Genomic DNA, 27,788 nt, shown 5'->3' with positions numbered 1-27,788 from the left:
CATTTTTTGATTTAATGCAAATATAAAATGCAAACAAACCTACAATGCCTCAAACCTACTTTATTTATACACATCCAACCACTAGAGTTCTATATATACTTACACCTTGGTTAGATACAGACACAAGTTACTGTGTAAAAAAAAAAAAAAAAAAAAATTCAAAACAAGGAAAACACACAGGGCTGTCAAACAACACCATCTCTTTCCAAAAGAGGAATACCTGTACCTGTGCAGTGTACATTATTAGCACATGCAAATGTTCATGCTAAAAATAAATAAATAAATCAAAACAGAAGTTGCAGAATAAAAATGTTATCATTCAAGTTGTGTTTGTTTAGATGTATGTATATTTTGGCTTTCAGTGCATAATGATTGATTCCTTTGTTGAGCAAGTTATGATTTCAGTGAACCTAAAGTCTTTGTAACTTTCAGTCTGTTTGTTTTCATCAACACTGTCCCATAGCAACTCTTGCTATCTATGCCAAAAATCAATAAATGGATCAGTTCCTCAAACCAATTCATTCATGTCCAGCATCCATCTACTTCATAATAGTTATGAAACTTGGATCAGCTCTGTATTGAAGTGTTCAGAAATCTGAGAACTACAATATTTCACATTAACGAGAAAGAAAATAAATACAACACTAAATTGTCACTTCACGATAATGACCAGAATAACAGGAGGTGGTGAGAATAGAAAAATAAATGGAAGAAGGTAAGAAAAGATTCAGTGTCAGACTCATACAAATAATTGATGATATTCTGTAAGAATATGTATAGTTTATAAATACTAATTTATGGTCATGTTTGTTGTATACATCCAGTGCTGATCTTCATTTATAGACCATTAAAAGATTTTAATTACTGCACTGGATAAGCAAAGTTCTGCTATCAGAGTACATTGCTCCACAAGTAACACATCCATATGAATCACTCTAGCATGGCTTTAAAAGGCGGGAGGGATATCAGCATCATATACAGTAATACACTTCACTAATTACAACTGTGACAAGCAAGACAGAGTATTCCCCTTGTGTTCTAAACAATCATAATACATTGTTAGTTAGGTTTCCAATGTTGCCATGCAGAGTTATTTTACACCAGCAGTTTGAAAAAGGACAGATTAAAGGAGGGTATTTCTAGCACAAATGTCTTTTTTTATCAGACAAAGCTGGTTTGCATCAATACTAAACAGTACAGATACCTCCTTCACTTTTTTCTGTTCAATCTCTGCAGCAAGGCCAGGGTGAGTATACCAGGCACCCACAGGATAACATGATTTATTCTGTATGTGCTGAGCCAAACTGGAAGTTGAGAGTGTATATAATGTAGACATCTGTGTTAGTAGAAGCAGAGGACAGTTAGAGCAAGCAGAGCTGTAAAAATTCAGGGCAAGACAAAATTAATATTAATGTCAAAATTCCTACTCAGCTGCATTTTATGACAGGCTGCCTCTCTTCCAAAGCCCTACTACCTATTTAAAAAACTGTGTGTGTGTTTGGAGATGGAAGGAGGAGTATCATGGGGGAAAAGGTGAAGAAAGTGTCGAGGAAGTCAGAGAAAAGGGCATGTTAGCAACATTTCATGATAAAGGGAGGCATTCTCTATCTCCCTGTTCTCTCCAAGGTGCAGCCTCATTCACGGGAACGTCCCACAATAGCCAGGATGTAGAGGAAGATGTTGATGATGTCGGTGTAGAGGTTCAGGGCAGCAAAAATGTACTCCTCTGGACTCAGGGACAGCTTCTTGTTGCCCAGGAGGAGCTGAGTGTCAACCGCCAAAAACTGCATAGAAGGAACAAGAATGGTATTATGCTTTGGAAAAAAACGCTTGAGATATGAAATTATTATTTCAAATGATATTTCAACATCCATCAAATATGAACATATACATATATCAAATATATGTATATACTGTCTAAGGCCACTTCTTTTTTAAAGAATGGTACATGAGTATGATACTTACGCAGGTGAAGAGCAGGGCCCCCAGTGAGGCATAGACGATGTGTAGGATCTTGTGGCGGATGAAGATACAGAGGATGGAGAAGAGCAACAGCACAATCAAGCACACAAAGAGCACGCCCCGACAGGAAGTGAAGTCATACTTGCTCTGTTGTAAAGTGGGAAAAAGAAGAAAAAGACTCAGAAAGCAAAGTGTTAGAAAATATGAGCTGTGATAAGACATGAGACACACCACTCTATAGCGCTTATGAAAATGTAATTCAAATGCAGTCTTGATAATTTATGAACCTCAAAGACAGTGTTGTGAACATTCCTTATTTTAAATTAATTTAACAATTATAAGATAAAGACATCCCAGTTTAAGAGTGCATCTTCAGTGGGAAGTATGTGAGATGGACTGGGTTGAGCACATCATTGTAAAACCAATCCTCACTTTTGCCTCCCTAACAACTCAACAACACAGAACCAGACGGACTATATTTGTCTGTTTGCATGTAGAGCATTTGAATATGTTTATTCAAGCGGCTCGTGGTGAGTGCTGACCTGCAGTGAGAACAGGACGACAGTGAAGCAGACCACTGCAGTGATACCCACAGCTATGACAGTCTCTGTGTTATAGAAACTGGCAATCATGCCCACCATGTAGGAGAGGCACAGGGTCAGGATGGACTGCAGAGAAAACACAGTCGCATTAACATCACTCATAACACACTTCACATGCTTTAAATTCAGATGACAATTTCAAAACACCCTTTTCAGGAGCAATGTAACCTCGATCAGAATTGGTTCGTATGACATGTTGTGATAAGAGTAATTACTCCTTGTGGAGTTGTAGTTCTTCTGATGCTAAAACAAAATTTTTGATTAACTTTAAACTCATGAAGGTTTCAACTGCTGTAATTGTTGGCGATCTGAAATCAAGAGAAACATGACAAATGCTGAACAGATGAGTAAGTGAAGTTAACAGAACAGAGACTAGCCTGAATGTGATGCCATGACTGTGGCGCTCTGTGGTTTACATTCATGCCAAGTATCTCGCACCAAGCTAGGTAACTTGAATGCTCAAAACAACACTAGGGTAAAAATACCTTCACCCTCACTTAAAGGCTCATACATTAGCTACTTTGTGTTCTTTAATTTGACACTATTAATTAATGCAGCACCTGTTGGATGTCAGAATCAGCTTTACTGGCCAGTGTGCTGGACACATAAGGAATTTGACTCTGGTACAGTGGCTCTCAATGTGCATGTGCAATGCTCTTCCGTAAGGCGACAAGTAAACTAGATAAGACTGTGCACAAAAAAAGAAAACTTATACTTATAAATACAGAAATATACATGCAGTTTTTCATATAGATATATACAGATATATTTAAAAGGTATTGCACTGAGGGTTGGCCTTCTGTTATACAGTCACATGTGCATTTAGCCTATTTGACTCTCAGGAGCATCTGCAGCTTTGAATATGTTTTGTCTGACAATTCAAACCACTGTGTAGTGCTATGGTACACACCGTGTGTGTGTCCACAAAGCTTGAACCTGTCATTTATTTTACAGACTTTCACAATGGGTATTCCACACATTATTATTCGGTGTTAGGGCAGGTTCTTACCAGTGCAACCAAATTCCAGGGGTGCTTGCGGCGAAACTCTCCACAGCAGCTGAGGACAATTAGGACTACGAAGAAGACTGCATAGGACACATAGTATGTCCATGGATAAAGTCGCACAAATTTCTTAGCATCATCGACAAAGGTGAAGATGGCAACAAAGGAGAAAGTGACCACCAGCTGCACGGTGAGAACCATGAAGACCTGGGAGTAAAGAAGAGAACAGTTTTTAAGAAGAAATATATGCTTTGGTGGCATTTCATATAAATGTCAGATATATTACATGATATATATTACATTATATTTGCTTACTTATTAGACTCAAACTCAAACTGATTGACATGGAAAAAGACCTACTTTTCGGATGAAAGCTTGTCGGATGTTCTTGTCTTCAAAGCTAGAGGTGGTGAACTCCTCATTGTCATAGTAAGATGGAGGCCCATCAGCATGATAACCAGGGCTGCTGGCAGGTGCTGATGAACAACAACAACATCAGGCTGACATTAACAGTTAAAACTGGCAAACACTAGGCTAAACAAACATGCATGTCTGTGGTGTTTTCAGCACAGCGACTGTATCATCTCATTGATTAAGTCTGCGCATAATAGTTCTGTCACAAAGTAACTGAAAACAAAGCATATGCAGAGTCAAATGACATGAGGTAGAATCCCACTATTTACATGTTACACACTGCTTGTGTTACACATTCAGGTATCAAATAATAAAAACAAGGTGACCTGGGGAAAAAAAGGCCAAGTCTATTCATAAATGCCTCCAATCCTCAGTTTAACTACTCACGAATGGAGTCTCCAGGAAAGCTGGGCTGTGTGGGTCCTTGCTGGTAAGGCCCCTGAGGAAAGGGTCCCTGTGGGTAGGGCATCTGGGGGTAAGGCATCTGAGGGAAGGGACCAGGGGCAAAACCCGGGCCTGCCTGGGTGAAGCCAGGCTGCCCATAGCCAGCTGCTGGTGGGTACGCTCCCCCTGGGGCCTGGCTGTAGTTGGGAGGGGGCGCGGCGAAACCTGGCTGAGGGGGTCCATAGATATTGTTATGAAGTGGGTTGGTCTCACCCATACCAGGGTATACACTCTTGTCTTGGGACATGGTGTGGGTGAAGACTCACTCTCCTGCAAGAACAATCTATGAAGAGAGAAACAGAATTATAAAGACTTTGATTAAAACCAAAACAAAACAAAAAAAGCCTTCTGTTTCCACCACAAATACACATTCAACAGGTAAGGAAACATGTCCCCTTATATTCATACAATTTCAACATCTTTTTGCATGTCAGAATTCCCAAAACAAAGCAGAGAAGAAGTAATAACAGTACAACATCAAGGCCAGATTGGCAGAGACACAAACACTGCATTTACCTGATTAATAAAGTGACAGGCAATCAAACAACGCAGCAGGAAGAGGACAGACAAATCACTTTGTCTCTCTGCTACTCACAGCAAATTCCAGTTGCTGTAACATTTTACCTCTCCTTTTTAAATAGCACAGGCCTATGCACCACTGTACAGTCAGACTGGTGCCCACTTTAGTCAGCAATTAGGGGAATGGCTTTTGGCTCAGAAGTTTTCCTCTGCTTACTGGAGGCCTTTATGTGAAACCTGCACAGTACATTTGAAAACACCAATCAGCTTTTAAATCTGACCTCACTTCCAGAGAGATTTGTGCTCTGGTGTGCAGGTCTGGGTCATGCATGTAGCTGCCTCATTGGCATTATAGATTGCAATGTACGGTAAACAGAAACATGTTGATCACAGATGTACAGGGACCGGGTCGGTGGAGGGGCACTGTAGTAATGGTCAGTATGTCAGGTCTCTTCCTGAACCAAAGTAGATTAATAATACATTTGGTTACCATGGCACCACCTGCACCCATGGCAACACTGTCAGCATCAGTGGGAACAGTGTTTGGCATCTCCTCATTTCTTCTGCTCCATCCATCTCAGTTTTAAATTCTCTACTGGCTAAGTCCATAAAGCCAGGTTTGTGTATGGATGTAACCTTGGTTTATTTTAAGGTTTCCGCTGGCATCCTGTTAATGAACAAGAATCCACAGTTCTTACTTCTGTAGGCATCCTACAGACTTAGGATAATTTTCAAAATCTCTACTTCCATGAAACTTTGGAGGAGTCCGTTAAAACCACAGTTCAAGGCTTGATTCATTTCTGCTACCAAATTCCCCTACTCGCTTCACCACCCCCACCTGGCTGGGTAAAACTGACATTAACTTAAACAGTCAATCATTCATAAATTGTTTAGAAACTTGGTTGATAATTGAGCTGCTTAACTCACTTTTTAAAGAAAAAGGCCAAACATTATCTAGTTCCTTAAGTGAGAAAGAAAACTAAAAGATTTGGGTTTAACCAGCAGATTCTTTGATGATTAGATTTTAAAATAAAAATGTTTTCTGAAAACTTGTTTGTGCACTCAGCTCTTTCTATGAACTGTAGTTACCACCACTGACACATTAGCTCACTTCATAAATCTACAGGGTTCTAGACTGGACTTCTCTTAGCAGCTGTTGCCAGAGCTGTGTGTCTTCAGACGTGTCGTCGGTCATAACGGTCAAATGCCCCTCCCCTAGCTTCTTTTCTCAGAGCAGTGATGCAAATCCCTTATCTGGAGATTAGAGCGACTCTCTGACCTGTGGCCTTGTATGCTATAATAGATTGTTTGCTACTTTGCAGTGAAATACCACTGAATTAAACATTAACTACCTTTCTTCTTTTCTTTGGCAGCAGAAAAGGTGTATGCTGTTTTTAATTTCATGTCATATTAAATACTCCATGGTTCTGAGAATGTTTCTTGTTATTAAGTGGTATAGGCCCCTGAATTCTAATCAAAAATAGGCAGGAGTGAAAGAGTTTGGATTAATAGTTACTATTTGGAATCATTGTACTAGGTACTTCTCTTTCCTCAGACTGCTGCTCATAATTCCCCTCTTTAGCAAACACATACAAATTGATTTCTTGAGATTAAACAAACAAAATTAACATGAAATTTGATTCAAATCAAAACATCATTTTTGCAATTACTCGTTTTCTCAACTTACTGTACAATTTTATTATTATTTTACAATAATAAGCCAGATTACCATTACTCAGCCTGTATTTATATAAGGCATGTCTGGCTGTAAGACACTTCAACAAAAGGACACAAGGATCAAACCAACAATCATTAGGATCTCATGAAAGCTATTCTGATTTAATTTCTCTCTCTTAACATATTTTAGAAGAATAAAAATCTTAAACTACCACTAACATAGAAACACACTTTGTCCTCATGCTATTTTCACAGACACATCACCACTTAAAATACACAGAAGTACAAAAATATCTCTTCAGGGACAGATCAGATCACATAAAAAAAGTCACATTTACTGTTTCTATCACTCTGCATTCTTCTCCTCCCCTAATTCCAAGTCGTACTGAATTAGCACCGAGCATTATGGATCACTGCTCATTTCGCCCAGACTCTATCATGCGTCTTCACGATGTCTGCCTTTCCATCAGTAGGACAGTGCAATAAGTGACGGCAAACACGGTGAGTGCTGGCTCTACTTCATACTGACAGTCTCCATTAAGATCATAACAGATTACATTCATTATCTGAGGAGCCAAATCCCTTGCAGCTTTCTGGACAACAATGGTTGTGTAAGGGGGCATACACTGCGCTCAGTACCGCAGTGGAAGTATTTGAAAAACCCATCTGTCAGTGAATTGAGTACGAGCTGGCAATAACACAATTGAGTTTAACTAAAAACAATCACTTAATTGTTTTTAGCCATATTGAATAAATCATTAAAACGTTCACAGTGTAGGCTGGAAACAGTATGTGGACCTATGTGGCTAAAAGGAATCAGGCGTTATTAAACCTGAGTCTAATCAGTGAAGAATGAGTCAAGGTGTGTGGTACAGATTCTATGACTTATGAAAACAAATATTTTCAATTTGCTATTCACAAGAAGTGTTTACTGATATGAATCATGCCTCACAAAAAGAGGTCTCAGTAGACTTAACAATCAAGAACTGTTCACTGACATAAAGATGGAGAGGGTTACAAAGTAATCTCAGAGAGTTTAGATATTAATCCGGCTACAGTGGAAATGATTTAGCTCTGTGGCTACTCTCCCTGGAAGTGAATGCCCAGCTAACTCCGACAGATAACTCCAAATCACAAAACCAAATGCTCAGTATATTAGGAAGCCCAGACTAACAGTTAAAGGCTTAAAGGACTCTGTGGAGCTTCTCTGTTTATGAGTCTACCATACACAAATCATGGAGCATAGTGTCCATAACACCACAGAGGATGTTTTCCACCAGCACCCACAGTAAAACCTAACAGTATATCTTAATAAAAGAAGTTAGTATAACTTAATCTTCCAAAGAAATAGGGGTCATTCCCCTGATATTAATCTAACTCAGAAATGACTGGTTGTAGTAATAACTCATTTGTTTTGAGTGCATTTAAAGTTTTGGACCATCGTAAGTACTAGTGATATAATTCCTGTTAGTTCCGTTGACTTATTTTCTCAGAGTTCACTTGATGCCATTATAAAAAATAAATAAATAAAAATCACAAATCCTGCTGTCCATGCACTTATGGTGCTAAATATGGCATGGAAGTTTTATATTTTTGTTAAGAATAAATTATATTGTGCACAAGTAAATAAAGATACATGATGAATAGATTAGTCTATCACCAGAAAATCAATAGGCAACTATTTAGAATACAGATGAATTGTTAATTTCATTCAAAATGAGTCATTTTTTGTTTCTCAAAAGTGACACTTTGTTGCTTACATTTGCCTTGTTTTTGTTACTAGGCCAATAGTGATTTAAATAATCCCGCCTTCGGGCTGTAGAACAAACAGGACTTGGACTATATCACCACATGATGGATATTTTCACTCTTTTCAAGAATAAGCTGGCAGAAGTTACAGCCCTAAACATATCTGCTCATTGTGTTAGTCTGAGTTTCAGCCTTCTGCCAGGTACACCTGATGTGCGCACTCTGTTCTGACCCAGATGAAACTGGGCCGCTAGCGGGGACTCACATTTCCAAAAACGTCGGAGCAAATTCCTAAATTGGCATTACTTAGCTAGACTGACCACCTATTCTCACTCTAAGTGGTTACTTTCTCGCCTGAAAAAGGTCAACGCTTAATAAAGTGGCCTAATACCAGTCACAGGACGAAAATTATAACAGCTTTGAGCCTGGCTCAGAATTTCAACCATTTCATTGAGCATTATCCTCATCTCATTAAGTGCTTTGGTCCTCTGGTACATCTCTGGACAATGAGATTTGAAGGGAAGCACAAAGTTTTCAAGAAAATTGTTCATGACAATCATAACTACAAAAATGTGTTGAAAACTTTGGCAGAGAGACGTCCAAACATGATGGCATTCTACTTGTCATCACCAAGATTTTTCAGGCCACCAGTGCAGACTTCAAAAGTGGAGTCTATCTTTGTTGATTCATTGCCTACCGATACACGTGTTATTATCAACCATCACAAACAGCTGCATATGGAACAAAACAGGCAACCACTGACGGCACAACTTTTGTGGTTGGCATGTTTGTTTATGCTGGGGCACATGCTGCCTTGCCTGAGTTTAAGGAGATCAGAAAAATATTATTTATTGAAAATGACATCTTTTTTCTTCTGAAACACTGAGACTTGGTATACTGAGCATTTGTGGTCATATGAGCTAAGAGATCATAAAAGTAAGGGCCATATGCTGAAATCTTTGAGCCAGCTAAGTCACCAAATGCCACACATTGCTTACAGAGTGTCAAGTAAACTTATTCTCACAACTAAACATTTCATTCCAGTGTCTGAATAAAAAAAAACAAAAAACTATGACATACAGAGCAGCCACCCTCAGGCATTTGTCCTGGTGACCTGAAGGAGACTACAGATCTGTCTGGGCCAGTCCATGAAAACTAGACCTTCTTTGAAAAACTGGACAGCATTTGAAGGTAATGTCTGTTTTACTCTATGGCCCAGATGTTACCTGATGTCATCTATGGCTGTATGCAGTGTGTTGGGTAGTTGTCTGTGCAAGTAAATTGTATATTGGAGTACAGATTGGAGTGCTATAGAGACAAGAAAGATACTTGGTGCTTCCACATAATATTTTTTCCATGGGACAAATAAGTGTAATGTCAATAATTCACTTATTTAGTCTTGATAGGCCTGTGTTCCCCCTTAACTCAGTGTTGACTGTTGAAGTTTAGGACATAAGTGTAGATTTTAGAAGACTCTGTGTCATTTAACCATCAGTTTTTGTACTGGTCTTTTCTGTGGACAGGAATGGCTAGTGATTTGGGGGCACAGACAATTTCTACTGATAATGTGACAATATTTTCTTAAGTGGGGTTGCATACCATGGCTCACATGTTCAGATATTCATATATCTGTAAAGAAGCAAAGTAAGAAGTCAAATATTTCTGGTAGAACACAAATGCATTGTTTGTGAACATTTTACTAATAGGTTCAGTATAAAAGCATGTGCAACTTGCCAAATATGCAAATTAGTAGCATATCCTGATTAAGTTCATAGGGTTGTAAAACTAAGAGGCCACATCTGTAAACCAGTCACCTTATCAGATATTCTGAGCCAAACATCAACAAGTTAAAACCTGTAATATAACTCCCCAATTCTGTGCAAGGACTAACTGATATTAGTTCACCTGAATAATCTTTTACTCTAAGCTTACTTGGCAATGGGTTTCTTTTTATTTGTCCTTTTCTTTTTTTCTTTTTTTTTTTACATTTTTAGGCTTTTCATAAACTTGATTTGTTTAGTTACACTCACATATTCCGAACATGTGTAACTTTTTTCAGGATGAGTTGGAGGCAACCCAGGAGGGAGCAGTGGTTCTAGTGGCAGTGGTCAGTGAAGAGGAGGTGCTTGCAGGAGTTCCTTTTGAAACTCACCACATGTCAATCGTCCTAGAGGATCAGGTCGTAATGTCTCACAGATCTTGGCCAGATTCACTGATCATTTTATTTGGACTGATCTATGCTCTCCATTTGAGCTACCCTGAGAAGCTAAGTGGCTTCTTTGAGTTCATACAGGTTGTCCTCTTAAATCTTGATGATGGTAGGAAGCAGCTCCAACCAAAGTTACAGGCCTTGAGAAATGAACTGGAATGAACCTTGTTAGCATGTTGTTATGAAAAATTGTTTTTGCTTTGATGCAAAAAAAAATTGGAAACAAGAGCAAGTTCTGGGCATTTTACTTAGAGTCCTGCCCATACACATTGAACTATGGCCACTAGGTTGATATCTAGCCTGTGTATTTAAACGGGTGATTCTCAGATCGCTCAACAGTGGGAAGACGTCTAGTCTGTCATAGTTAAGCTCAATTTCTGCTTGGTTTTTATTTTTATACTTTCTGTATTATCACATGGAGAAATTGATTTCTATTTAGTTCTATTATGCAAGTTGCATTTCATAGTTTACTAATAACTGACATTTTATACACCAGCTTCATCCTATAGAGTTACTCCAGTACACAGTGATATAAAAAAAAATCCAGATGTTCTAAATCTGTTAAATAATCAAGAAGGTTGATAGGTATGGGCACAATAACCTTATTATTAATTAATAACAAACATTATTAATTTGTATTTTTTGTTTTTCATCTCAGATCGCTCAACAGTGGGAAGACGTCTAGTCTGTCATAGTTAAGCTCAATTTCTGCTTGGTTTTTATTTTTATACTTTCTGTATTATCACATGGAGAAATTGATTTCTATTTAGTTCTATTATGCAAGTTGCATTTCATAGTTTACTAATAACTGACATTTTATACACCAGCTTCATCCTATAGAGTTACTCCAGTACACAGTGATATAAAAAAAAATCCAGATGTTCTAAATCTGTTAAATAATCAAGAAGGTTGATAGGTATGGGCACAATAACCTTATTATTAATTAATAACAAACATTATTAATTTGTATTTTTTGTTTTTCATTAAATGCTGAAGACACGTTAAACATGTTTGAAAATTAGGATTTGTAAGCTTGTGGTTAAAATGTCATAACAGATGATATATGATTCTATACCAATCTGAGTTACTGTTGTATTTGTTTTATAGGCTCATCATCTACCCCTGGCAGTGTAGTGGTGACCTGTCAAATCTCTATTTTCATGGGATAGGTCTTGTAAAAACTTAGGTTTAGGATAAACCAAGGAAAAGTGGAGGATGAAATTTGTTTCTTTGCATTAAATAAATAGTTTGAGTTCATGTCAGACATGAGTGTACTGTTTTGTGTTATTGCAACTTAAAAGGTTTAAGGCAATCAGTTTCCTCGAATGACTTGAGTAACCACAACTAAGATTAAAGTTATTACAACTTGATTCTAATAATTTTCCTTAAAGTAAAACGAGTTAAAGAAATGTAAATGGTAATATTTGTATAAAGAAGATGCATATGAGTTAGTCTTACTTAATTTAGATAAATTTGATTTACTCATGTTTAATAAGTTGGGAACTTTGTTTTATGAGTCCAAAAGACTTGACAGGGTTAAGTTAAATGAACTGAATGAAATTAGGTCTATTAACTTAATTTACTAAAGTTAGTTACGTTACTAAAGTTGGTTGTGTTCCATAAAGAAACAAGATTATACTTTTGTGTGATAAAATCATATCAGTGTGATTTTTCTCTAAAATTCATTAAACATTGAATTTCTTGTCCTAATCATATTAGTTATTTCCAGATTTTAGCAAAGTCTTGTAAATTATGCTTAATAGAAGTCATTTCAAATGTAGTGTTTTACAACTTAATTCATCAGGACTGTATGTAGTTTTTAATCTGTGCATGATGAATCACTTTGCATAATCCAAAGTAACACACCACACACAGTTAAGAGAATGGGGCAGAAGTGCCAGAAACAGTCAGGTCACTACAGCCAGGCTTCTTCTCTGATATTTTGACAACAGACTGATTTTTCAATGTGCTTACGACATCATCACATGAATGCAGCTTGTTGATTTGATAGACCAAATCTACTTAAAAAAAAAAAAAACGCTTGTTACCAAAAAGTAAAACTTTTACAAGAGAAAGGTTAAGGCATTTCATCAAAGCACATCCAGAGTTTGTGCCCTCTCTGCTCACAAGTGCACAAGGTCAGATTAAGAACCGCAACAGTTTCACTTCCATAGATAAGAACTGGTGAAAGTGAACAGAGTTAGTAAGGCACTATTTGTACAGTTTTATAAGCATTTCAAATCCTTAGGAGAGACGCCTTGACACTGTGGTTAAAGACAGTGCCATTATCCCTGGCTTCTGTTGATAGCTATCGCTAGGGGAATTAGGTCAAAGACGGAGACTCTGCGAGCTAACCAGACAGCCGTGTTAACACAATTAGGCCAGCACAATACCTGGACAAACCCATATGCAGCATGCTATGTGCATGCCTGGGTAACCTCAGAAAACACAGTAAGCAAACAGGAAAAGATGCACAAAAGAGTGGGGCCTATACAAAGTGAGAAGTTGTGATCTTTGATAGAGGATTACATGATGAAAACACCACTTGTTTTAAAGATGATGCCATATACTTTTTTTTTTATATGTTAATATCTAGGACTTCACCAAGTCATCATCAGGAAAAAAAAGTGCTGTTTAGGTCACATGATCAGTGACTGTGGTAATAAAGCAACACAGTTTCACAACCTGTGGGGAGTGAAAAAGCTTTGCATGGCTATTTTATAAGGTTTTCACACACACAGCACCAACCACAGCTGAAGCTGAACCAAACCTGAAGCAATAACAGTTTTGAATCCTATTATGAATGTCACTTGGACCAGGTGGCAGATTCAATTTTATATTTTGTTGCTCTCAGCCCCTATTTGCCACCTAGTGCAGAAGTTTGGTACAATACATGCTACATCATAGCAGCAGCAGCAGCTCTGGCTGTGTCAAACCTGCAAACACCTCACGTTGTGACAGGTTGCTGCACTTTGAGTAAGTTAATACAGGAGTACTGCCACAGTAAACTAAATCTCAAATTCTCTTTATAAAAGTAAACTGTAAAATGAAAAAGTTTTAACAACTTCACACTATCAGAAGAATGTGTTTTATTGTGCTGAATCTATTGACAAGAAGTATTTTAATATCCTAAAACCCTTCCTGATTAAACAAAATAAGGACATAACAAGAAACAAACGTTGTTACAAGTCAAAAGTGTTTTGTTGTAAGAAGAAAAAAGTTATTTTCCCTGGTGGCAGCAAACACACCGCTGTAGCCCAGCCATAGCTCGAACAAAACATGGCTTATTTATCTTTGACCTGCAAGGTGTAAGGAGTTGGCAATTTCAGCATATGGTGTCGGCAAGATAGCTCAGTTTAATTGCTCTGGTCTGATCAATATAAGCTCACTGATCCTCAAAAATCTAAATCTTATCAAAGAGAACTGAAGTGCAAGCAAAACCGACTTATCCAAAATAGTGACTATTCCTCCTCTCCAATTCCAACTCAATTAACAGCAAAAGGTAACAAGCACATAAATAGCTTTTGCAGGATGAGGTGGTTATCTCCATGGCTGCAGTGAATATTCAATGATCAAGGAGTTACTTCAGATCTGTGTCACAGCAAGATTGTGACACAACAGCAGAAACATCCACAAATCTTGATTATTTGAATTCTCCTCACCTTGTTCTTCCGTTAAATGATTACCCACAAGAAATCGTTTTACTGCAGCACTCAATATTAATGAAAAAGTATTCATTCAAAATCCCTTCATCAACATTTCATGAAACTGCAACCAGTAAAGCAAAGCCAAAGTCAACCTAAATCAATACTATTAAGGGAGAAAACTAATTTGCTCTGGATGACATCATGATTGTCCTGGTACCAATCTGTCACAGAGGAGCAGGGGCTATTTGTTTAAGCTGATGAATGTCATGCTCAGGTATATTCCTTTAATGTCAGTCAAAACAGCACAGCCAGACTGCAAAAAGAGAACTTCAACAAATAACACTGTTGACCTGTAAATAGAACCCATTTATGGGAAAGTTGAAAAAGACAACAGGATCTAGACTACAGAGAACAAAGGACAGTTTTTGGCCAATGGAGACAGTACATTGGAAATTCACAGAGAACATGTGCATATACGGAAACAAGATATGGATGATACACCAGCATTAATACTGTTCTTTTGATGTTATGATTAAAAACTTTTGTTTTGCAATCAACCATTAGAGAATTTGCACCATGGTGTCTAGCCCAGTAATATTTGTATTGGCCACTGTATAGGCAGTACTGCCATAGCAGTCTGTTCACATGATTGCTGCAGGATTGTGCTGAAATACTTTGTCAGATATTTAATTTCTTAATTAGCAAAAAAACAACAACAAATAATTAAAAAAAAAAGACAGAGAAAACCAGTAAAGCCTACATTTGAGAAACTGAAAACCAGTGAGTGATGACATTTTAGCTTGAAAAAAACAAACTAACTGATCATTAATATAAAACTTTATTTCTCTGGGAATCAAACAATCGATTATCAACTACAGAACTATCATATCCGACATCTATAACTGTTATTTCAAAAGCACAGTAGGTTTTGATTATATGTAATGACTTAGAACATGTTGAAAATGCATGGAATACTACCCTAAAGCAATCTGGAAAAACATCTGTTAAGAGATTATGCACGACTGCAAACCACAACAGAAACATGAAACCAATATAAACAGCGAGCCTCGTTTTCATGGTGCACCTTCTGCAGCGGGCCCACGTCCATCTGGGCCTTACCAGCGGAGATCAATGCGACACTGCAGTCATCATTTACATTAAATTCACAAATAATAACCCCAGGCTATCAAAGCATCATTACAGGGGAACATGGATTAACTGACAGTGAACAGGCGATCGATATCAGAAACAGTCAGCTAACGTTAGCTAGCTCGCCATGATGAAACCATTAAATAACGTCAAGTTTTTTTTTAGGACAGTGATCACACGCCGCGCGCCCACGTTTGATGTTGAGCTGTCCGCTCCTTTTGAGGCCAAACTACCTTTCTTTGTAAGATAACTGTATCTTGGCAATTACAGTCATGCTAATATTAATTTAGTTATGTTAATTTACCGTGTTCTATCCTGCTAACATTAAGTAACGACTGGCGACAGGCAGGGTGCTGACCATTGCTAGCCAAGCGCTGCATGTAAGCCGTACAGCCAGCATATTAATTAAATGAAATAATAATTTCTACTTGCAAAATACACACACACGCTTATTATATTCTCACAAAAGAATGACAGCCATACCTTTAAGGGGTTTACTTCAGAATAGCTGCCAACACAAAGTATCCCTCCTCCTCCTCCGGGTGGTCTCAATGGGACTGAACCGAGAGCCACTGACGACAACACAAACTGTGGTCACGTGACATGCGGGAATCTCCGGTTGTTACACACACTGACACAGTTGATCTCAGCTGCTGTCGTAAAGGATACATGTTTTCCATAACGTCGTTATGGGTCATGCGAGAAAAAACCTTAACTGTGCAATGAAAGATTTCTAACTAGCTTTACAAACAAGATACTGCAATGGAATGATCCAGATAGGTCCGGAGAGCTCCGCATGATGCCTCTTTACATGTGGTCATGTCATGTGGTTTATTATTAGTGGTGTAGAGTATATTACATTTACATTTAATTAGGCTACTTGAGTAAATCCATTTGTTACTTTATACTACTACTCCACTATTCAAAGGGAAATATTCTACATACTTCATCACATTACTCTTATAATTACTGGCTACTTTTCTGATTAAAATATTACATAGCAAAACCATGATAAGCTTATAAAGTTTAATGCACAAGACTAAACCTTTTGGCTTGGGACCTTTTGTCTACTTGGGGTCATGTTTCAGATGTCTGAGTTATTAACAATTCCAGTTAATTGCCCTCTAGACTTCACACTTATTTCAGTAATTGTTTGAGGCCCAGTGAGGAAAAGAAGTATATTTCATGAGAAAAGCAAATATTTATGAAACCTTTATAAAATGATTACAAACCTTTGTTTTCTTGTTTCCCACCCCATTAATCATCTCTCAACTCCTATGACTGACCTTGTGACCAATCATTTGTCTAAACTAGCTCCACTTTGACCAAATACAACAGCAAAATGCTACTTACACATTGTTGTATCAGTATTAGCAATCTAAAAATGTAATAACCCTACTGTATAATAACATATGAGCAGAGGTCCTTTTTTTGCAGTGATATGTACTAGTATAGTACATTTGTATTTTTTACTGCACATATGTAAGTAGGATTTTGAATGCCGGGCTGTTTGTAATGGAGGTATTTACATTGTTATACAAGTACTTTTGCTAAGTAAACTATTTGAGTACCTCAGTTTATTATTAACCTTTATGGTATATTGCTGCCACAGTTCTCTGTGTCTTGTTAAATATTATAAATTGGGTCCAAGAAACACCTTTTCCATTCTATACACATTACTAGAGCAAATAGGATTATTACTGTTGTTCATTTTCATTCATTTTCTACCGCTTAGTCCCTGAAAGGGGTCACGGGGAGGGCCAGAGCCAATCCCGGCCGGCAATCGGGCGAAGGCTGGGTACACCCTGGACAGGTCGCCAATCCATCGCAGTATTACTGTTGTATTCACATGAAAATATTTCCTTACTGCATATAATAAATTCAAACAATGGTTTGCATGTTTACAGTTATGCTGTGTCCATCAGAAACCCACTGGCTTAATGTACTTAATACATAAGGCCTACAGGCCATTAGCTCTAGAGATCAATATGAAAAATCATGGTTAATTCAAGCGCGCAGTGGGCTCATACCGCTTCCTGTTTGTGATTTCTGGGTAAACCTCAAATGTCTTTAGGGATGTATGGCAGGTGAATTTTCACATGTGGTCTCTGTACATATGATTACAACAAATAATGTGTGGAATTGGTGTCTACACACCTCCACACACTCAATGAAAACAGGACCAGGAGATCCAGGCAGTTGACTAATAATCCATCCTTGTGAGGGAAGCACTTGAACAAAGTATGCTGAAGAAAGTACACACATGTACATATTGCTGTAAGTTGCATAATATGATAAATGTAATACAAACCTTCACTATTGGATCTTACAAATATATATATATATTCACTTTCATTGACAGTGAATGGAAATCCATGTCTCCGTGGGTACAATCACAGTACTCAACAGGTGTTTGATAGTCTTAACAGTTTCATTTTATAAGATCGCTTTCAGTTTGCCAAGTGCTTAATATCATATCACAAGGCAAACATTGTTGTGTGTTTAAACATGTGCCACCCAGCCCCTATGTAACCACTGACCCAGTCAGCAGTTAACGGTTGTAAGGGCGATTTCGAAGCAAATTGTCCAGTTCAGTCTTGTTGATGGTACCATAGGCCTGGGAATAGCTGCCTAGCTTGGCTCGAGGGTCCCCTGCAGCTGCCACATTACAGTTATTCTGAAATACTTTCTTGTTGAACCGAGGCGGAGGCCGAGCATCACGAACCTGAGAGTTAGTGCGCTGGTTCTATAAGGAAAGAAAAAAGAAAGTTAGACCTGCCATGACAGCCATTCCATCTATAGCTTTTTTGAGATCAAACTTTAAAATATCCAGATACTTTCCAAACATATTCTACATTAAAATCAATATTTCATCATGTATGTAAACAGAATGATACTGCATCCTGGCACTGAATCATATTTGACATGTTCTGAGACGCTATGGACAGACCAGGCAGGCAGCTGTGACGTATAGCCCAGGAGACAGTGATGGTTCATCCTTGCGCACTAATGGGTTGTTGTGGGTTTGGTTTAGGGTCACGGAGAAGGAACGGTTATGGGCCGAAGGGGCAGAACGACCACGCTGGAGAATTTGGTCCATCGACTAGTGAGGGTGGGGAGAAAAGACAGAATGAGATTTAAAGTGAGCAACAGAAGCAGCATAAGTGGGAAAGATTGCAAATAGCCAAAAATAAAATGGGTTTAAAAACTAAAGAAAATAAGATTACTTTGCAGCGTAAGAAAACCATATCGATTAAATAGTAAGTGTACTGAGGTCTGGTGCTTACTATATTAGCATTGGTGCTCTCTGTTGGTGATGTAGTTGTACTGCCATTACTGGTCTGTCCTATGGGTTTCCTGCAAGCTGCAGTAGAGTGGTAATAATGAGGAGCACCAGCTGGATTCCGAACAAAACCATCTAAATGAAGGAAAGCAGAGCTTGTGTTTTCCAGCCAAGTGAATGTGCATGTATACTGCATGGCTGAGAGATTTACAGTATGCAAATTAAAAGCAACTCCATTGTTTAGATTTTATTGTGAACATGTGAAAGTAGGGCTGGGCATTGTTTAAATTTTTTGATACTAATGCTGATACAATATTTGAATTTCTGTAGTGATAGCTTTCTTTTGGCAACTTAGTTTGAAGAAAAAAAAAAACAAGAGTCTATAACTGAATTTAATGCAAGCTTTTAGAATATTCAGTTTTTGATACTGAATGCAACAAGTATATCTTGGTCAAAACCAAAAAAGTTCTTAGCTTTGATACCCAGCCCTGCATGGAACCTGTACAGATACATCCTCACATACTTGGTGCATGTGTGATGGGATTAAATGTGAGCTTTCCCACGCCAGGGCTAGCTAATGGGCTCATCTTCTCCACAGCAGGTGGGGTGGATACATTTGTAGGCCCAGGTTTGGTGATCCCAGTGTCTGAAGGCACATGATTAGTCTCTGCAGTCTTTTTATGTTGTGGTTTCCCCTCACAGTTGACATTACTATCACTGCTCCCTGCCACTGGGCCTTTCTCTTCCCAGTCTTTCACATTGGGCTTGTCCCTGCTACCGGCACAGTCTCCATCTTTGGGCTGAATCAGTCTTAGCATCCCTTGATTATTCCTCCTCTCCAGTATCATCTGCAGGTAAAGAAGAGGGCAATTTACTAGGTTTAGTTAGTATGATCATATCAATTTTCAAAAAATCATTTGCCTGAGTTTACTGCACTACTGTATTTAATATGGCTTACTGTGTAAAAATTTAGTTAAACTTCACCCCTAAACGCTGAGTCACTCTATACCTCATAAAGTTTGTTGCGGTACTGAACCACTGATAATTGTATATCATCATCCACTGGCAGCACTACATCATAGTTAAGAGCTGGCTCCTTCACTGGCTTATGGAACCTGCAGGGACAGAAACAAAGTTATGGATAAGTGATTGCACTTTATTGGAGTAAGAGTGACACAGTGTTGTAGAACTTGATTCTGCCTTCAGCACACTTCCATTGAAGCATACTTTTATGTAGTGTGGGTGTGTGCACACTTATGAATGCATTTGTTTGGCTATCGTGTTGCACACAGTAAGTAAACTTATTTTAAAATGGTGAGCACTGCGTCAGTGTTTAATGTAGACCTTGACTTGGACTCAGGTAACGAGACCTTGACTCTGTTCTTTGGTGACTTGGACTCAAGTTTTAGTGACTCAACTACAACATAAACGGTATAATACTTATCTTAATCTAGCACTGGCAGCACAGCATTGAGAAGAAATGATTGATTCTCAATGTTGAACTGACAAAATGAAACAGCTAAACACTGAAAACCTGACCATATCTATTGATCCATGAATCGACCCGAATGTGTGCTTCTTAATACCTGGCTACATATGGGTGTTGGAGGGCTTGCTCAGCAGTCAGCCGCTTGTCTGGGTTGAAAACTAGCAAACCCTTCAATAGGTCCACAGCATCAGGAGGCACAGATGGCAGGAGAAGATCCCCCAAAGGCACCTGTGGTCTGGTGAAAGGAGGAGGAGTCAGAATTAAATACAAAAAAGCAGGAGGAGGAAGAAATTCAGAGGAATGTTGGGTATAGACAGGAGGTTTGATGGATAATATCTGGCCATATTGGGGTTTTCAAAATTTTACTTGAAAGATTAAAAAAACTGATAAATAGAAATATAGTTTTTAAGTTTTAGTTTCTAAAGTACAAACAGATATTGTCAATTTACAAACTTACTGTCATATGCAAAAATCAGAAGTATAACAAAGTAAGTTCAGGTAGACAATTTGACTCTCCCAGCTGCATGAAATATCCATATCCATTTTTTGCATCACATATCCAAAGTACCCTTTGCAACAAGAGGGTCTATACTAGATACTGTAAGTTGACATTGCTCAGGTTATGATTTTGCTTTGTCATTGCTGCACCATTGCATCTCTGCAATAATCAGCGTTACTGCTCCCCAAGCATGTAATGAGCCCTGCCTCCACCTGTAGGCCCTTATAATAGTCCTCCCAGTGGAGGGGAATAAATTTGTTATCATCAGTCCCTAAACTCCTTTTGTGCCAGGAGTGATCAGGAGGTCCAAATGAGGCCAAGCATGAACTGTACGTACATGCAACAGACACACTGTTGGTTATTTACATTCCCAGATTCACATGATAAAAGAACCTCACTAATGCTAACATGATGTGTACACAGTGAGCTTTTCACAACATAAAAAATACCAAAGGTTTTCTTACTTCAGTAACATTCTCTGAATGACAGAGGACCCGTATTCAGACTTGATTGCCACGACATCTGAAAATGAAATTGCATTTAATTCATTCAGAATAATGAATGATGTTCTTTACTAAAAGTACAGTTTTTGGGGATTGAATGAACCTGAGTTTTTTTAGTTACCTTCTGGGCTAGGGTGTGGTATGGCACTCATAATCTTCTCTATTTGGTTGATGGTGGATGTCCCGGGGAACAGGGCTTTTCCCAGCAGCATTTCTCCCAGGATACAGCCAAGGCTCCACATGTCTACACCTTTAGTATACCTTTGGACAAGATGTACTGTACTTTTACAGTCTGGTACCCTCAAAACAGCTGCTACAACCACTTTATATCTATTTTCTACATCATTATTAAATCAACTGTTGTGAAGAACAAGCACAAGCCTAAGATGTTGTTCAGATACTGACAACAGATGTTCGTCATAGCTGATACCTTGTGGATCCCAGCAGGATCTCAGGAGCTCGATACCACCGCGTCGCCACGTACTCTGTCAGTGCAGGATTCCCACTGTCCTCTTGGATTTGGTTGAGTGATCTGGCCAAGCCGAAATCACACAGCTTGACTACACAGTCAGTGTCCAACAGCACGTTGGATGGCTGTGGGAAACACACACAAGAGAAACATTTTTCACAAGGAAAATAATAGTTTGATTTTCATGTATCTACTCAAAGGTCAGCATGGTCATTGAGCAGATATTACAGTGTGTGGTTCACAGTTTGTCCAAGGCATGAAAACAGAAATTATACAAGGAGTGAAAATAAGAGAAGAAAAGGAATGTGGCAGCAAACTCCCATAAAAAAAGAGAAACAATAATCTAGTTTGTAGGCTGAAGAACCATGATGTGCACTCACATCAATAGGTTTGCTGCAGACTTACTTAATGTCATTATACAAACTGCATTTTACAGTAGCTTCATTTCTTTAGATGTATATGCAATAAATAAATGCTTTATTTCAAATATTATGCTATATATTATGCATTTACATTGACTACAAAACAAAATAATATATGTATATATACTGTAATGCAGCAATAGATTCTGGATTTAAAATAGTTTTTCATAATTGTCAAAGACATTCATTACAAGTCTTCAGTATTTTCGCCCCTGATAAAATAACTGGCATACCTTAAGGTCCCTGTGGATAACATTTCCTGAATGCAGGTATTTGGTGGCTTTGAAGAGCTGGTACATCACATAACATTTATGGATATCCTTCAGTAAGGTGCCTTTCTTAATTACAGCATGCAAGTCAGTATCTGGTACAAACAGAGAGAAACAAATAATAATAATATTTCTGCTATACAGTATCAACCAATTAGACTGTAAATCAAATCTTCAGCAAACCATGATTTTAGCACAGAGGTGGTAAACATATGCTTCTCTATAGTCTCACACACACACACACACACACACACACACACACACACAATGATTTAAACCAGGGGTGGCCAATTCATTCCAGTCCTCAAGGGCTGATGTCCTTCTTCCAGCTTCTGACTGGCTGAACACACCTGAGCCAGGTAATCAGCAGCAGGTCAGGCAGGGATAGTTGGAAAACAAGCAGGACAGCGGCCCTTGAGGACTGGAATTGGCCACCCCTGATTTAAACCAAGCTATGTTCTGATATTGAAATACTTGAGAGAAACAGTGGAATCACAGATTAGTCTGCAGAGAAGGGGAGGCCAATCTGTGGACTCAGCAGTAACAGTGCATACAGCCAAGGGAAAAAAAGCCCTTCCACACAGTTAGACACACATCTAAGCTTCCTCAGCGCCAAGTTAAACAGCTAAGAACCACTGCAGCCCTGCCCATGTGAATGTGTTGTAACACTAAATATTAGTATTTGATTGTGTGTCACTGCTGTGCAGCTCTGTAAATTAAGCACCACAGGAATTTCCAACACTCACCCATATATTCAAAGATGAGGTAAATGTCTTTATCATTTTGCGCTCGGATGACATTTAGAAGTTTGACAATATTGGGGTGATCGCCAAACTCCTGCACACAGGATAAAAATGTTTGGTAATAGAAACCATGGAAAAATACACACATAGAAAGCACACTGTGGTCATTGTTTGACTTTTAATAACTGGCATACAGTATATTGTGTCAAGGTTATGTAAACAGGGACTAGTAGATGACAACAGTTGATAAGGGGGCAATGACGCAACTCACGGTCACATGTATGTAGGTCAGCAGAAAAAGAGTGGAACAAGAATATGCAACACAAGGATATAATGCACAATGAGAGCACTACATGTTTGCTGCTAATTGCATGTTTCCTGGACCTTTTGAATATTTAGAAAAAGGATCAAAACCCTGTAGGTACTTCATTCTTCATATGTATTTTACCATATTGAATACCATATCTTCCATTATGCAGATATTTTCATCTTATGGACTTTTGTCACAGTGCAAATTGTACCAGTAGTGGTACACCTTTTGTTTGGTGGTTTTCATCCACTAAGCAGCTACACAACTGGTTAAGAAACCTTTCAACAATGAGGAAATAGTCAAGGAGGAAATCAGTGGAGCTATAGGCCTGGAAAAATGTGCCTGTAAAATGTTAAATTTGAAAAGGAGAATAGGCATATAATGTGAATTTCTTTGTTGTTATGTGGGCACAATTTCTCTATATCATAAGAAGAACAAGTGTCTCTAATGTGTTATACAGTTCATACACTAAAAAATTAAAAGAGAAAATAATGGACATAGTCTGACATTGAGATGACCATTATTTAACTTAGTCACCATTCTGATTGTTACCTGGAGGAACATGATTTCCCTGAATGTTCGCTGCAAAAGAGAAAGAAAATTACAGTCAGGATGTGAACTCCACAAACAATTTGCAGCCATAAACTAGGCACACAAAAGCATCCCGTTCTACTTAGTTATTAGCCAAACTCATCTCTCTATTCAAACAAGTTTGGTTTCAAACCTGAGAGTCAGGATCCCTCAGGAGGTTGCAGTGCTGTTAATAGACTATGAAAGCAGGAAATTGCTACACAATTTTATTCAGGCAGGAAATTGCTACACAATTTTATTCAGGCATTCCTCTTTGTTGTTGTGTAAACTGGATAATTCTAATAATATGATTACATTCCAATTGATTTGGAAAAAGAATTGCAAGTAGGCATTATTTCAATTTAAGAGACCAAAAAGATAAAAACAAGTCAAAATGACTGGGAATCATGGGCTTGATTTACAGATATGAGCACATTTAACTGTTTTCCATAATAGCTTAATTTGATTTGATTTGATTTAATTTATTCTCTCAAACATGTAACGACAGTCAATATGTCAACACACATAATTTCACACAAATCCACAAATGCATTATCAATTTGCTTATACCTAGTACATGCTTGAACGGAGTAGGAAGAAGTCAGACTTATCCAGTCCTACCCTATAACATCATCTTACCATCATTAGTTTGCAAGCAGTATTACTACATAGATAATTTTGTTCTACACCACTCTAGTGATATACTAAAAAATATTACAGACTGTTAACATTCTTGCATAATGACATACTTTAGTAATTATCTTCTACATCACACAAGTAGAGATATTACATAGTGTTAACATTCTTACACCACACCCACAATGTTACACCTGATTAATCGTTAAACCTGTTCTTGCATATATCTTGATTGACACATACCTTTATATTTATGTTTAAACTCATCAATTCTCTTACTGTTTTTTATGTCCACACTTAAATTATTCCATAGTTTTACCCCACTTATGGAAATAATTTCATTTACTCTAGAACTGATGGTACACACCTGGGCATCTGTCCTGTTTCTGAAGGCATCGAAGATCTTCTTCACAGCTACAATCTCACCTGTCTGTCTGTCAACTGCCTTCCATACGATGCCATAAGCCTGAGACAGACACAAAATACATATCACTCCTTCTAATTGTGGGCTTCTATTCTGTACTAAGTCCAGCATTAACAAATAGTTAACAGCAGGATGTCAACTTGTTAAAAAAATACAGTCAACTAAAATGGGGAAAAACTATGACCAGGGCTGCAGAACTTTAGAAATAGTAATAATGCGTCTTGAGCAGCTGTGCCAAACACAGTTGGCTGTGAAGAGAACAGGACATACAGCCTAAAAATATTGGTATGTGCCTCTAAAAAACCCCAATATTAAAGTCTCTAAATGTGGCTTTAAATTATATGTACTGCACTTCTGATCATCCTGTTTGTAGAAAAAAAAACACTATAACATAACCTCAGTGTCAACAATAGTAGCTAGGGCCCTGACTGGTGAAGAGGGTGCTGATGTCGGCAGTGAAGTCAAACATAACAGAGGCAGTGGTGACACTGCCATAGTGACACAAGGAGCAGTACTGTCATCGGAGGCAGTGGATCAGATTCTCACGCAGCGGATGGGGGATTCTGTCTCTGTCATGCTCCAGGAGAAGAGATGATGTACATTCATAGGGGGTACATTTGAAAATTGAGTTTTATACAAAAAGACAGCTTATTCCAAGCAATTTAAAGTCATTTCCACTGCTACAAAAGCACTTTTACCATCCAGTTAGGCTAGCAGGGTGCTACTCACTATTTAGTTTAGCAATTTGAATCTTCACTTCACAGGAGGCTGCCAGTCAACTGTAAACAGGTTTAGGCTGTGTAACATGAGTCACGGCTGTGCTCAGCTATGTCTAGCCAATATGATATTTCTATGTGGCAGTTACCACCTGGCCATTTAAACTTGAGCAGCAATTTGTGAGTCTCTGAGGACAATCCATGGAAAGAAACCAGGCTATTTTTAGCCATTTGGCAACCATACCAGTAGAGAGAAAAACAAAAGGGGCTAGAGATCAGCTGATCTGGGGGAAAAAAGTTAATAAACCCCTTGCCTACAACACTGGTAGGACTTAGGTCTGGAGTTTTTCTAAAGTACTAAAATGTGAATCTAAAATGGGCTTTGCAACACTTGTAACTCCTGCAAATTGAAATGGAAGCAAAACTGTTGCCAACTTATGAAACTTGTGTAAATACAGGGGATTTACACTACAGTGCAATAAAGGGCTCTGATATAAATTTTATAAACTGACTTTTTTCAATATATTTGCAAAAACTCACTCACCCCTTTTCCGAGTCTCTTCTTGATTTCATACTTCAGAGAGATATGCTCCTCCACCTCAGAGACGTTTCCTGATTCATATGTTTTGCTCATTTTAATAGTTTATTCTTCTGCTCATGCAAAAATCCTCACCATACTCAGATTAATCCTGAAAAAGATCAGTAGACTTCGAGGTGAAGGATGGCAAACGTGCTACAGCATTCAATTTCACTGATAACTTCCACAACAGCACAATAGCTTTGTGTCCTATCTGGCAACACAACCGAGCCTTGAGCTAGCTACTTCTGCTTGCTGCTAGACGCCGCGTTGCTGGCTGAATCAGTGTCGGTCGAGAAGCCGGTTAGTTTTCACTTCCATTTAGCGCCTTGAAATTGCGTTTCAAGTATGTAGCACATATTTTGCTGTTATTTGTTAAAGTGACAGCCAAACCTTACTAAGAGTCTGGATACTCCCTCACTGCCGCTGTTAACAGACGACCGATAAGTTTTGTCATTTCTTGTCGTCCTGGTAACGAATACCCGGCAGCCTGCTTCTTAAAGGGGCCGCCGCACCTTTATAAGAAACTCCCTCACTACAAGAACAATAGCTGTTAAACATGGACATACCAGACTCTTGATGGAAGAATATGGAACACTGTTTTTACTCTACCTTACAAATGTGTGTTGTCCAACAAAGTTAAATAACCCTCCTTTAATATTTCAACCAAATTTACCCATTGAACTCCATTATTTGTAAACAGACATTATTAACACTGTGGATGACAGGAAGACCTTTTCAAAAGTCTTGGGGGATGTGGAAAATTATGTTTTATTTGCTTTAATTCACTATATTAATTTCATTATATTTGCTTAACATTGAAGTGTACAGGCTGTATTGAGAAAGTTGACTGTGAAGTGACCCTGGTAGACTTATAACAGGCAAGAGAGTGAGAAATAAAAGCTTATCAGCCTGTTGCTTGGACAGCTGCCCAGACTGATAAAGGATGATGGCCTTGATGACTGAGCAGTAGGGGGGTCACCAGGCATGGCCCTTAGCTGTAAAGGTATGTAAAGAGGGATTTTTGTTTTGATGTGTTATGAAATGAGGGATGTTAATCTTGTAACCTAGCCTTGAACTTGATGGAGTTAGCATTTTTCATATGAGGCCATTTTTATCTTTTTTAGAAACCTATATTGACCAATGAAATAACAGTATATCCCTAAGTAGGTCAGAGAGAAAGGTTGGATGAAGCAAGCCCTGGACAAGGAAGACTTGATAGAGAATATAAAAAAGGGATGTCTTGAACTCTGTACTTGCTCCACTCCGTGGACTGGAAACAAATTCTCTTGGGGTGTTTTTGATTTTTTTCCTCAATAAATCTTACTTTGCAGCAGACTGCTTAGACATTGAGTGGTTTTTGACAACAGATGGAGAATTGTGTGGGTGAGGATTGGACCCTGTCTGGGCTCAGGGAAAAGTTCTCGGGTGATTTTGTTCATTGCGGCCTAGGTTAAAATGGTCTAATGAAGCTCCGTGTAGTTCCCTGTAGAGCAGGGGTGG

General features: G+C 38.3%; 2 protein-coding genes across 3 annotated transcripts; both read right to left on the bottom strand.

The window, feature by feature from the left end:
* Window positions 1-42: 42 nt before the first annotated feature.
* Window positions 43-15,960, bottom strand: grinaa (glutamate receptor, ionotropic, N-methyl D-aspartate-associated protein 1a (glutamate binding)). Its single transcript, XM_020606881.1, has 7 exons — window positions 15,859-15,960; window positions 4,369-4,708; window positions 3,928-4,043; window positions 3,574-3,774; window positions 2,505-2,630; window positions 1,966-2,109; window positions 43-1,784 (listed from the first exon to the last, which is right to left on the bottom strand). The coding sequence occupies exons 2-7, from the start codon at window positions 4,670-4,672 to the stop codon at window positions 1,635-1,637; spliced, it is 1,041 nt and encodes a 346-aa protein (XP_020462537.1). The 5' UTR covers window positions 4,673-4,708; window positions 15,859-15,960; the 3' UTR covers window positions 43-1,634.
* A 525-nt stretch (window positions 15,961-16,485) lies between these two features.
* mapk15 (mitogen-activated protein kinase 15) lies at window positions 16,486-26,786 on the bottom strand. 2 transcript variants are annotated; one of them, XM_020606880.1, is made up of 15 exons: window positions 26,679-26,770; window positions 26,253-26,397; window positions 24,936-25,034; window positions 23,915-23,944; window positions 23,056-23,146; window positions 22,274-22,404; window positions 21,580-21,743; window positions 21,271-21,410; window positions 21,111-21,168; window positions 20,245-20,382; window positions 19,668-19,773; window positions 19,182-19,506; window positions 18,663-18,793; window positions 18,326-18,478; window positions 16,486-18,121 (listed from the first exon to the last, which is right to left on the bottom strand). In XM_020606880.1, the coding sequence occupies exons 2-15, from the start codon at window positions 26,340-26,342 to the stop codon at window positions 17,927-17,929; spliced, it is 1,851 nt and encodes a 616-aa protein (XP_020462536.1). In that variant the 5' UTR covers window positions 26,343-26,397; window positions 26,679-26,770; the 3' UTR covers window positions 16,486-17,926. The 2 variants fall into 2 exon arrangements, with proteins under 2 accessions (XP_020462536.1, XP_020462535.1); XM_020606879.1 differs by having other exon boundaries at window positions 26,253-26,786.
* Between the last annotated feature and the right edge of the window lie 1,002 nt (window positions 26,787-27,788).

This window comes from Monopterus albus, unplaced genomic scaffold (assembly GCF_001952655.1).
Source record: "Monopterus albus unplaced genomic scaffold, M_albus_1.0 scaffold82.1, whole genome shotgun sequence".
NCBI lineage: Eukaryota > Metazoa > Chordata > Actinopteri > Synbranchiformes > Synbranchidae > Monopterus > Monopterus albus.
Note: the sequence above shows the minus strand (reverse complement) of the source record. Positions and strands in the feature narration are given on the sequence as shown.

Coding starts and splice junctions, on each gene's coding strand:
- grinaa (XM_020606881.1), bottom strand. CDS start 4,672: ATGTCCCAAGACAAGAGTGTATACCCTGGTATGGGTGAGACCAACCCA. Junction 2,631..3,573: donor CCTGGAATTTGGTTGCACTG/GTAAGAACCTGC, acceptor TTTTCTCTGCAG/TCCATCCTGACCCTGTGCCT. Junction 1,785..1,965: donor GGGCCCTGCTCTTCACCTGC/GTAAGTATCATA, acceptor CCTTCTATGCAG/TTTTTGGCGGTTGACACTCA.
- mapk15 (XM_020606879.1), bottom strand. CDS start 26,342: ATGAGCAAAACATATGAATCAGGAAACGTCTCTGAGGTGGAGGAGCAT. Junction 23,945..24,935: donor GAAACAGGACAGATGCCCAG/GTGTGTACCATC, acceptor TCTCTTTTGCAG/CGAACATTCAGGGAAATCAT. Junction 18,122..18,325: donor ACGTCACAGCTGCCTGCCTG/GTCTGTCCATAG, acceptor CTTTCCTTATAG/AACCAGCGCACTAACTCTCA.